This window comes from Passer domesticus, chromosome 12, assembly GCF_036417665.1.
Source record: "Passer domesticus isolate bPasDom1 chromosome 12, bPasDom1.hap1, whole genome shotgun sequence".
NCBI lineage: Eukaryota > Metazoa > Chordata > Aves > Passeriformes > Passeridae > Passer > Passer domesticus.
Window position 1 is genome coordinate 1,079,593 of NC_087485.1, and position 12,069 is coordinate 1,091,661.

The 12,069-nt window shown below is 49.1% G+C and overlaps 1 protein-coding gene across 5 annotated transcripts in view; it reads left to right on the forward strand.

Moving 5' to 3' along the window:
- The window catches only part of FANCA (FA complementation group A), a 33,527-nt gene that overhangs the window by 6,215 nt on the left and 15,243 nt on the right, over positions 1–12,069 (forward strand). For all 5 annotated transcript variants that reach the window (XM_064386457.1, XM_064386460.1, XM_064386459.1 and 2 more), the window contains exons 8-22: positions 22–104; positions 539–572; positions 2,781–2,847; positions 3,417–3,529; positions 4,132–4,208; positions 4,661–4,802; positions 5,306–5,439; positions 6,522–6,632; positions 7,059–7,154; positions 7,246–7,305; positions 8,042–8,130; positions 8,546–8,606; positions 8,698–8,747; positions 9,790–9,866; positions 11,963–12,067. In XM_064386457.1, the coding sequence (XP_064242527.1) occupies positions 22–104; positions 539–572; positions 2,781–2,847; positions 3,417–3,529; positions 4,132–4,208; positions 4,661–4,802; positions 5,306–5,439; positions 6,522–6,632; positions 7,059–7,154; positions 7,246–7,305; positions 8,042–8,130; positions 8,546–8,606; positions 8,698–8,747; positions 9,790–9,866; positions 11,963–12,067 (1,299 nt within the window). The remainder of the gene's footprint in view (positions 1–21; positions 105–538; positions 573–2,780; positions 2,848–3,416; positions 3,530–4,131; positions 4,209–4,660; positions 4,803–5,305; positions 5,440–6,521; positions 6,633–7,058; positions 7,155–7,245; positions 7,306–8,041; positions 8,131–8,545; positions 8,607–8,697; positions 8,748–9,789; positions 9,867–11,962; positions 12,068–12,069) is intronic.

Genomic DNA, 12,069 nt, shown 5'->3' on the forward strand with positions numbered 1-12,069 from the left:
CAATTCCCTCTTGGTTTGCAGACTTTGCCATCGTGTTTCTTCAGCATGGCTTTGAGCAGGCTTCAGAGCTGGGGAGGAAGGTGGAACTCCAGAAGGTTGCCTACGTAAGGACAAAACGAACCTGGCTGCAAATGCTGCTTTAATAAAGCAATTCCATTGATCTCTGGCTCTTGCTGAGTACAAATCATTCAGGGCTTGGAGCTGCAAGGAGAGGGGGTGGCACAGGTGCTGGAGTGGGGGAAATGGTGAAACCAGAATTGAGACTTTTTGTATGGAGAATTGCTCCAAGGTGGCACATCAAGGGGTTTTTTTAGCTTCCTTTCACCTGGATTGTTTGGGTGTTCCATTTGAATATGAGCCATGGAATGCTGTAAGGTTGGAAAGTGCTGCCCTTCTGTATTTTATCTGTTCTGCTGCAGAGCCTAAGGTCAAAGTGAAGCTTTAAGAGGGACAAAACTCTTTGAGTCAATTTACTTTTTCTGCATTGAAGTGCTGCCCTTTAAAACTCTAAATCCATTAATTTGTCAATTTTGAACAGATCTGCCGTGCTGTCTTACAGAGAATGCTGGCATGTAAGTATTGCTGTGATCCCAGCTTTGTGCAGCCACTGCTGTTTCCAAGACTTCTGCTCCTTGCTCACTGCTGAATCCCTGAGGAGAAATCCTTTGCCTGGCTGCTTTGTCTGTGCTGTTGTGCATAATATTTATGTCACTGATTTTATTTGCCTCTGCTTTCCCTGTCGTTCTCCTGAAATGTCTCCAGACACTGCAGATAATTTCTTGCCTTTTATGCTACTTTTTTTCCTGCTCCCATCTGTAACATCATACAGATACCTGACCAGATTTCCTGATTTTTAACAGGTTTGCTTGGGAGCAGGTGGAGCACAGAGGTTAGGCCAGGATCAGCTTTGCTGCTTAGGTTTATTTTTTCTGCCTAGTAAATGAAACTTTGAGTTGGCAGTTTGCTGACTCACCGTTTGGATTTGCAGGCCACTGTTTTCTGAGCCCTCTATTTTTATGCTGAGCCAAGACATCTGGTGTAGGTGTGTAGTCTTTAAAGAGCAGTGTTTAAAGACTGAGCTGCAGTGCCTGCCCTGGCCTGAGCTGCCCCGGAGCCTCTGCTGGGGCTCAGCGCAGCAGCGCCCGATTTACCAGCAAACCCTGATGCAGGAAGGCTAAACACGCTCACACGGGGGGTATTTCTGTCCTGTGTCACGGCTGATCCTCGCGGGGAGATGCTGCACCTGTGTCCCACACCCCTGGCTGCTGTCACCTGCCAGTGCAGCTGCTGTCGCTGCTGTCTCCTTGGTGACAGCGCTCCTCTCTCCTTGCTGGCACCTTCCTGCTCAGGGCTGCTGCAGAGGCTTTCTCTGCTGTAAGGTGACCCCAGCCAGGCCATGGCACCTCCCCTCCATCCCCGTGGGCACTGCCAGCCCCATGCCCTGCCCCAGTCTCGCAGTGGGCTCTGTCTGTGCACTGAGATGCCTCGGTGAGTTCTCCTAAAAAGGGAAAGCTGCGAGAGAAATGCTTTATTATTTAATATGCATGAATCCCGTCTCAGGTGGCCCTTTAACGGTTGAAAAGCAGCCCTTCTCAGCAGAGGAGTAGTGATTTTGGAGGAGGAGGAGCAGGCTGTTGGCAGGCAGACTGGAGTCTGCATGCTGCTCTTGATTTGCCCTTCCCGTTTGCGCAGCCACGCTCGCAGCCTGCCTGCCTGCAAAATGCACTACAGCAGCTTTATGTAAGATATTTTATTAGCCCATGCTTTTGGGTCACCTCTGAGGGGTCCCACTTCATTAATCCTTGGAGAACATTAGGATTTTTAATGTAAAAGAATTCGCTATTACTGAGGACCTTCACAGGAGGAGAAGGACAGGCTGGGAGTAGCATGGGAGCAATGTGTTCACTGCAATGATCTGGCAGTGTTGAACTGCTGTGCCTGAAGATAAGCTGAGTTTATCTCCTTTGCTTTATTCTCCCCTACTTAACCTTAAAGTATTCCTCAGCAGGAGAAGAGAGTGTTACATCCTAAAGCTGTTTTGGCATGTGAGGGATGTCTGGTTCGCTGCCCCTGCTCAGTACATTTTCTTTGCAGGGCTCTTTTTCTTAACGAAGTGATTTGAATACACAAACCAAGCTCCTTTAAGAGTTGAAAGAGGAGGGTTTTCAAGGCAGGGTGGCACAAAGCAGCAGTGCTGCTGCAGCAGACTGCAAAGCAGAGGGTTTCCCAGCCCGTGGGCTCGGGGAGGTGTGGGCTGAGCATCGTCAAGACAACGCGCTGCGCAAGCTGCCAACCTGTTTGATCCCTGCCCGTCGTTTTGGGGCACGCCGAGCTTTTAAAGGCATTCCTGCCATGCAAATGGCACATTACAAACGCGTGGCCCTCCCCCAGCCTGCCCTTTGTCTGGACCGTGGATTGCAGAGTGTTTAATTCAGCTTGTGCAAATCCCTGCCTCCAGACACTGCTCACACTCAGAGATGCGTTAGGGCTGGCTTTGGGAATGAAACACTGATTTACATGCATTTTTAGATGGCTCGTTATTAGCATGTTCTTGGGAATGTTTCTTAATTGGTTCAAGGTCAGTGGTAATAGTTTCTGAGTCCCTGTGTCACTTTGGAGAAAATCTGGTAAGAATTTAGCACTGCTGAGTGGCTTCTGCACATTTCCCTAGCGGGGTCACCCCTGTAAAGGGGCACAAATTGCTCATTCCTGTTAATTCCCATGTGGGGTTTGTGTCACAGTTCTCTTCTCATTGGGTTTTTGTGTGTTTTGGGGTCCAGGGGTGCTTGATGCTGTTGGTAAGGAGAAGCAGGAAGATGTTTCCATGGTGCAAGCTGTGAGGTTCTGGTAAGAAACGTTCCAAACAGTGTCAGGAGGAGGTTTTTATCCACTGTTGCACTTCTTACTGGAATAGGAGCAATGCTGTGGGGTGTTTTTTACTTATTTACACACACCCCCACCTCTCCCAGTGCTATTTGTGCTTGATATTCTCCTTTAATAAAATATGTGCAGACAAAAGTGCTTGTAAAAAAGATAAGGGCCAGGTGGGAAATGGATTCTGGCAGTGCTGGAGCCAACCCTGGACCTCCCTCTTGTCATGCCAGAAATTCCCCATCAAGTTTCCTCACTGCTTCTGAGCAGAAACACCTGCAAGGTGAAATCATCTCCAATTCCTGCTTCCAAACTTGCTTTATTTAACTGCTTTGTACATGTCACCTTCAGCCCTGTGCAGGGGTACCCCTCAGACTCACATTTGTAAATCTGATGGCTACACAGTGTTGAATAACCATTCATTGTTTTGGGGTTTTTTTAATACATTCCAGAAAATATATATTTGTGGCAATTTGAGGAGATGGATGTAGAATAAAAATCAGTTCCCTGGCTGACACTGGTTCTGGTGTCTCTTGTCTTTGCAGGCTCAATGTGTTCAGCGTGCCCCTTTATGGGAGCGTGGCTCACCCGGATTCCTTGAGGCAGTTTTTCAGACACACCCTCACCGAGGTTCTCACCTACAACCCCGTGCTGAAAGGTGGGAATGGGCAGGGACAGGGCTCTCCAGGGCTCTCCAGGTGTGCCCAGAGCTCTGTCCCACACTGAGTGGGGCCCAGCCTGGAGGACCCAGAGCCACAGCAGCCTCCAGGCTTCTCAGCTCCTTCCTGGGGTCTGTATAAGCAGTGTGCCAAATCAGGCAAAAGATGTCATCTGAGGGTCATAGTTCAGGAGATTTTGGGCAGGAAGGTTCTAATCCCAGATCAGTAATTGTGAAGCTTGATGTTTTTGGGAAGAAATGTGTTTGAGCTGTGAAATCTGCTGTGAAGTCCCCAGGAGCTGTGATCTGGAGCTGCTTGTCTGTTGTGTGGGAGAGCTGTGTCATTGCTGGCTCCCAGATGAAAGAGGTTAATGAGGGAAAAGCTGATTCCTTGCTGATTCTCTGTGCATGTGCCATGTCAGCCTACGCAGGTGGGATCACAAAAACAGCTCTGGGGTGGCAGTGCCACAGTGGAATGGCCCAGTCCTTGTTCCACAGACTGATGGGAGACAGAATTCCACTGGGCAGCTTTTAAAGGGAAACCTGTGTGCTTTGGGTTTATTGTAAAACCTGCTGCTGAAGTTTTCTTTTTGTGGGTGCAGTGTCTGATGCCATCCAGATGCAGAAGGAGTGGAGCTTTACCAGGACTTCTCCCCTGCTCACGGCTCTGTATCGCAAGGTACATCTGCCTGGTGTCACTGAGAGAACTGTGTTGTGTTGGTTTGTATCCACTGGAAAACCTGAAATCACATTATTGGAAATTAGTGCAACATTATCCAGTTGCAGAATCCAAACCAATTACCAGAAGCTCTGGGAGGAGGAAGCATGAAGGAAAAGAACAACAGAGGTTTTTGCTAGTGCAAAGCAGTTAATGAGAACAAAGATGCTGATTGGAGATGTGAGTTTTCACTGGTACAGAGCAAGACATGAGTTCTGAAAGAATGGGATTTTTACTGTTGATTGTAGCTGGTGCTGGTTCCAGTCCAGGCTGATATTTGGGCCTGGGAAGCTGATCCAAAAGCTTCAGGATAGCTTGATAAAGCCACAGAGAAGCCTGTCAGTCTTGTGTGTATTCCCCTCTTTCTTGTGGCTGTATGTCCTAGCTAACAGGAATTGCCATCCCTCCTCCAGCTGTTGGTGGCATTCAGTGTGAAGGAATCCATCTGCCAGCTGCAGCAAGTCCTGGAGACCCACGAGGTGAACTGGCAGCACGTGCTGTCCTGCGTGTCCACGCTGGTGGTGTGCCAGGCTGAGGCTGAGCAGCTCTTCAGGGGTAGGTGGGCACTGCCAGCCTGGCGTGGCTGGCTGGGCACAGGGCACTCAGCACAGGGGCTGTCTGCTGTTCTGCATGGAAGAGAGCAGCAGGACAGGACAGCTGCCTTTCCACTCGGGCTTCCCATGTCCATGGTGATGTGAATGCCTCGTGCCTGCCCCTTCTCAAACTCTGTGGACAGCCCAGGGTGGTGGCTTGATAATTACCTCCATCATTAATTGGCACAGTGATTACTGAACCTTAGTTCTAGCTCACCTTTGCTAGCAGAGCTTGTTTGTGAGAATTCCTTACTAATTATCCCAGTGCTGGACTCCCTGCAGGGAATCCAAGTGTGTTTGACAGCTGAAAGTGCATAAAAAAATAAAGTCAAACCCCAGAGGTTCTCCAGGCTGCAGTAGATGTCCTGCCTCATGTTTTATCACAGATATTTGTCTTCATTTACTGCAGAATACACAGCACTGTTGTCAGGAGCAAAGTGTGAGGTTATTGTTTTATGTTCCTAGATCTACTGAGCCATCTCCTGCTAAAGGCCTTTGGGAATTATGACATGGAAAATATGATCACTGCGTTCCTGATCGCTCGTCAGGCTGCTCTGGAGGGCCCTGCTGTCTTCATGCCCTACTCTGAGTGGTTTAAGGTGAGACTGAGTGAGGCCTGGCTGGTGAGCTCTGTTTTAATTGTGTCAGGCAACCTGTGCATAGGGAATGTTCTGCTGCGTGGAGAAAGCCTTCTCCCAGACAGGATAACCAGGAATGAGAAAGGGGAAGAAAAATAAAAAAGAAAAGTACAAGGGATTGTGTTGATATTAGGAATGATTGAATATTTATTACAGCCTTTGTGTCTGCAAAGAATAAATTTATTTGGTTTTCCCCAGTTTTCCCTCCTTTCATCTTTTAAGTCCACCTTGCCTGTTCTAGTTATTTGCTAGGAATGCAGACATGTAATTCCTGTTATTATCATCACCTTGGATGGATTTCAGTATCTTGATAAGCAGCACTGTTGTTATTGCATAAGGTGGGGGTTATGGCAGAGGAAGCATTCCTGTTTCCTGCAGGTTTGCATGCAGCTGTAATTGCTGTGTTTGACCTTACAGATAATTGGTTGTTGCTTTTAACTGTAAGCAGGTGGGTATTTTAGGGATGCAAATCTCCACGCAAATTCCACCTGGAAACTCCTTTGTATGAGTTTGCAAATCTAAGCTCAGCTTTGGCTGATAGAGTGTCCAGGAGGTACCAGAAGGTAAACTGGTTGTGTTCTCTGTAGTCTCAGACTGGTTGTTTTCCTTAGAATGCCCAGATAAACCTGTGTAGAAACCTGCAGATTTGTGCTTCCCTCATGAATATCAATCTTTTGGTGCCTTGTTTGAGTGTTCTCATGGCAGCAAACTTCCACAGAGAATTCTGTAAATCACCATGATTCAAGGGAGCCCCTCTGCTCTGGAGCCAGGCTGGGAGAGCTTGGGGTGCTCAGCTGGGGAGAAGAAGGCTCCAGGGAGAGCTCAGAGCCCTTCCAGAGCCTGAAGGGGCTCCAGGAGAGCTGGAGAGGGACTGGGGACAAGCAAAACCCTTCCATGATTCTATGAACTTTCTCTGCAGACTTTTCCCCAGAAAGGTTCTCCTGACAGAAATGGGATGTCTGGGATTGGTGTGCTGAGTTATGGCACTGCTTGGAGGATTCTCTCACACTGAAAGGCTGTCTTGCTGTGTTCCCCTGTTCCAGGCTTCCTTTGGGAATGCTGGTGGCCACCACGGGAGCAGTAAGAAATCTCTGGTCTTCCTCTTGGAGTTCCTGTCAGAGCTGGTGCCCTTTGAAGCTGCTCCATACCTGAAGGTGAGAAGGTGCTGACAGAGATGGTTTTAGGTCCAGAAGTGCCCCAGAGTCACTGGCAGTTGTGACTTTGTGGTGACCCTTGTGCCTTTCAGTGGGTTCAGCTCATTATAAATGTTGTTATAGTAATTGCATTACTTCTGATTCATCATTCAAACCGTTTTCTTCCTGCAATAAGGAAGGACAAGATTATTTTTTTGATGGGGAGAATTCCTTTCATGGAATTAAGTTTGAGCACTTCGCTGATTTTGTTTGTTTGTTAGCTGTTGGGAAAAATTACGTGAGTTGCCATGAAAATGATGGATCCTTTACCAAGCAATAACACCTTCTCTGGGGAGTATTTGAGGTGAACTCTAGTCAGAACGAGTTAGAGTTTCACCTGGGTTTCCTGTGACAACGGCAGCCCTGGCTGTGGCTCTCCCCCCTCAGGTGCACATCATGTTCCCACCCTTTGTGGCCGCCAAGCACCGCTCCCTGCTCCTGGAGTACATCACCCTGGCCAAAACCCGCCTGGCCGACCTCAAGGTCAGGAAAGGTTGTCTTTTCTGGGAAGGGCTCTTTCTGGGTCTGCCAAACCCTGCTGTGAGTGACCAGCTGCACCTCTGGCCTCCCACAGGTGGCCATAGAGGACATGGGGCTCTATGAAGACCTCTCTGCCCCCGAGGAGGCCGTGCAGGTACTGCTGCTCTGTCTCCCTTTTCCCATCACACCTCCCTTGTCCTCTGGAAAAGCACTGAGCTTATCAACCTCCCTGCCCCTCCAAAGCTCAGTGTGCTGCCAGGCCTCCAGCTTTAAGCCACAGGTTTTGGTGGCCATAAATACAGGATCTCCCCAGAAAGCTGGAGTCACATTTTGTAGGTATCTTGATTATTTTTGGTGGAGCACTCCATCTCCTTTGAATACCCACCCAAAATGTGGGTATTCAGAGGAGATTTGGGGGTGGAATCTACACTCTGCTGTTTCACACTGTGGTTCATGGTAAATTTTGGGTAACAACAATAATTTATAAGGAAGTTTTTGGCTTTATAATTCCTTCCTACATTCTGATCAGAGGAAGAGGCCTCACTTACATGATTACATTAAATACAGGCTGGAGGCAGGGTAGCTGAATATAATACAAGGAACCCAGTCCTGTGATGAAGTCACAGGCATAAGTGAGGATTTAATTTAATTTTTCCAAGTCTGGTCTGGTTGTCAGTTGAGAAACTTGTTGCAGCTTGAGGTGCCTTACAACTCAAAGGAGAGAAACCTGGGGTGTCAGTGCCTCTGCCTGCAGGCACAGGCTGGAAGTGAGATGATGTGTCTTAATTCCACACTGAAATAGAATCACAATAAAGCAAATTCAGAGCAGAAAAGGTAAGTTCACCATCACCCTTGGTTTCTCACATCTTTCTCCCATTCCTGTGAGGCAGCCCCAGGCCCAGGCACTCCGTGATGTTGAAAAGGCCCTTCAGATATTTGAGAACACCAGGAAGATCCCAACCTCTGTCATAGAGGCCAGGTACTGTGTGCTTCTCAACTCCTCCTGGGCTTAGCTGGAAGAATAATAATAGTAATAACATAATTGTAGAAGCCAAGTCTGAATCAAAATAAGGACCCAAGAAAAATTGAGGATGTGAGCAAGGGAGGTTTGGGGAAGTTCTTCCCACTTCCTGAGGAGTCATCTTAATAGAGGCTGTTTGTGGGGAGAGTGAAAAGGCACATTCCCCTGTGCAGAAGAAGTCCAACATGATTACCATAAAAAGCAAAATGAAAGGAATGAAGAACCATTGGCTAATCTGAACCTGGTTAGTCTGAGGTTATTCACATCACCACGAACGTGTTGGATGTGCAGGAGCCAAATGAACTCCTGAGGTGTGGAGATGGCCCTTTGGACCCTTGGCACTGTTAACACTTTGCTCTGTTTATTTTCTCAGCATTTTCAGACGACCATATTACACTTCCTGGTTCCTTCCAGCTCTGCTGAGGCCCCGTGTGGTCAGTACTTGGTTTTTTCTCTGCCCCTCCCCTTAGCTGTGTGTTTGTACACAGACAATTTGCCCCTGACCTGCCTTTTCCTCTCTTGCAGCTCCCTAAAACCCCAGATGGCCGCATGGCTTTGATAGACTCCTTGAAGAGGTATTCATGCACCCCAGTGTTGCTTTCTGTGCTGCTGGGCTCTCTTTTTGGGACATTTGATATCAGATTATCAGAGGTTTGACACCTGGGTTAGAACCAAGCTCTTGGCAGGGCTTGGTGGCCCAGGTCTGTGGCTTGCAGGTGTGCATGGAGGAGCTTATCTGTGTAGTCTTCAGGTGTGCAATTAGTCCTGTGGCCACTGTGAAATCATTATTTAGGAGTCCCTCTGGTTCCAGGCCAGGTACATTTTTATGCAAATCTTGAAGGATGCAGCTGAGTATAAAATTTCCCCAGGAATAGGAGCTCCCTCTGTGAAAGGCTGTTTAGGAGGGGAGTGAAAGATGAGACTTAAATGTCTGCTAATGCTCAAGGGGCACCAGGGTGAGGCCTCAGGAGGACACAGCTCCTCTCAGGACTCCAGCTTGCCCTGCCTGCATGTTTAAAAGTGCTTTTCTGCACTGCAGGAGCAGCTTTAGTTTACATCCAGTAGTTCCTCTGTAACCTCTCATGAAGGAAGAATGTTTGCAGCACTGCCTGCAAATGAGGTGCTTGGCCCTGCCTTGTCATTCCAGTCTGGCTCTAAAATTAAAGGCTGGATCATTTAGTGAAATTAAAGTTGTGAGGGAAGCAGCTGGGCTCTGGGAGCCTCGTGGGACGTGCTCTTAGCAGTGAGTGCCTGCCCTGCAGAGAGAGGTCACACCTTGGTGTCAGCACGTTCGTGTTGTACATCTGTGAGTGCTGCATCTCACAGCTCACTCTCTTATGGGATCTTAGACATCAACTAGATATGGAGCAGGCATTAAAAGATTAATTAATGACATTACAGTATTGGGTTTGTGTGTGCTACACGTGTGCAGTGCTTGCTGTGAAAGCCCTGGGTAGAAATCTCTGCCCCTCACGTCAGATGATTAAAAAATGCTTCAGATGCTCTTTATGCTTCAGAGTCCCTCTAATTACATTTCATAGAAGGGCTGTTGTTTGTGCTTATTTAATAAAGGCAGTTTGTGGTTATGCAGAGTAATAAATCTCTTCTTTTTCACAGAGCTGACAAAATACCTTCAAACCTGTACTTCACATATCTGCAAGCCTGTCATGCTATGAAAGAGAAGGTGTTACAAGGTAAAAAATACAACATTTACTCGTGGAGCAATGTGAAATGTTAATTTTTCCACTGCTGCCCTCCTGAACTGAAAATATTCAAAGATTTGTGGCTGAATAGGTATTTAATCCATACAAATAAGTGTTAAGCCCTTTATGTTGTGTTGAGGTGTTAAATTCTTCCTCCTGCAATGACTTTTTCTGCCAGCCCTGCCTGGGTGGGATTTTTGCAGTGCTGGGAGCCCTGTGCTGTGCTGAGGCTGCAGATGATGCCTGAGCCTGAGCTGGCTGAGTTCCACCCCCAAGACCTTTCCATGAATCAGCGTTTGCAGCCTGAGCTGCTCAGCCCGGGCTGGAATTGCTGTGCTGGGAGCCTGCTGTGCTGATCCCCTGTGCAATGACACTTGTGCTGTCCTGGCATCCTCCTTTAAGAGGGGATTAGGGAGGTCTGGGGGGGCAGGACAGGCTGGGAAAGGGATTGCAGCTCCTGCTTTGTAGATGTTTGGGTGGGAGGTGAGCCTGCAGCTTCACTGGGCAGGATTATGGGTACTTAATGAGGGTATTTAATGAGCTCTGCTGTTCCTGGCAGCAAGTGGGTGCTTCAAATACCCCCTCCAAAGGTTTGCACAGGCTTTTTTTGCAATGCAAAGGTCAGGCTGGGCAGCAGAGAGGGGTCCCAGGGTGTGGGGAGGAGGAATTACAGATCCATGCTCCATGAGGTCAATGTGTAGCCAAGCCCTGCTCCTGCTCGGGGCCTTTGGGGCTTCCTGGAGATGCTGTGGCTGCAGAGGCCCCGGGCACCACAGATGTGCAGTGGGCTGGGCGGGGTGGATCCCTGCAGGGGGGATTGGGATTGATCCTGGGTGGGATGGATGGATCCCTGCGGGATGGGATGGGATGAGATGGGATGGGATGGGATGGGATGGGATGGGATGGGATCCTGATAAGCCGGGATGGGATGGGATGGGATGGGATGGGATGGGATGGGATGGGATGGGATGGGATGGGATCCTGATAAGCCGGGATGGGATGGATCCCTGATGGGCCAGGATGGATCTCTGCCAGGATGGAATGGATCCCTGCAGGATGGGATGGAATGGATCCCTGATGGCCAGGATGGGATGGATTCCTGCTGGGATGGGATGGGATGGGATGGGATGGGATGGGATGGGATGGGATGGGATGGGATGGGATGGGATGGGATGGGGTGGGATGGGATGGGATGGGATGGGATGGGATGGGATGGGATGGGATGGGGTGGGATGGGATGGGATGGGATGGGATGGATCCCTGATGGCTGGGATGGACCCGCAGGATCCTGGCAGCCCCGCGGGTCCCTGCGCTGCCACTGGGCTCTGGTGCCACTGCCCCCACCCTGTGCCACCCTCCTGAGCAGCCTGAGCCCTGTCCCCTCCTGTCCCCTGCGCTCTGATCCTGTCCCTGTCCCCTGCCCACGCCCGGGCTCGGCACAGGGCCGGGGTTCAGGGCAGGACTGAGCCCTGGGCTGCCCCAAACCCCACTGCCAGCGCTCGCTCCTGCACGGGTGACTCAGGGGGCTCCCAGCACCTTGTTTTACAGCCAGCATCAATGTCAGCCCTTGTTATTTGCTGTTCTTGCTGCTGGGTGGGCTATTCCTGGCCCCTGTACAAGAAGCTGTTCCTGCCTAACAAACTCTGGGGGGTTTGGGGCTCTGGCAGTCGCTGGTGGCATCTCTTTCTAGTGGGAAAAGGAATTTCCCTTTATTCCTTCTCTTAAACAAAACACCAGAGTAGCCTGGGACATCTGGTGATGTATCCATGCTGTAATGTCTGTCTGCATTCTGAGCCTGACTCAGTCTTGAGGACAGCAAATGTTTCTGTGAGAGCTAAAGGAAGTGGGAAGAAAACTCTGAAAACAAAACTTTTTTGCCTCTCATCTTTAAAAACTGGATTATTTTTTGCAACTAGGCATAAACCCATAAATTATTAATTAAATAGCAATTCTGAGTGCAAAAACAAAGCTCTGTGTGTGGCAGACTGACAGTTTGGGGTTTTGTTAGAGCTTCAGGAAAGCTAAATTCTGCTTCTGCAGAAAGCTTGCAGAGATTGCTGAATGCATTTCCTCTCCTCCTTGTCTAGGTGACTCCACAGCAGAGCCCAGCCATTCCAAAGAGCCTTTGGAACAGCTGAAGGCTGAACTGGCTGAGCTCAGGACTCTGGTTGTGGAGCAGGCTCAGGGGGAAGGT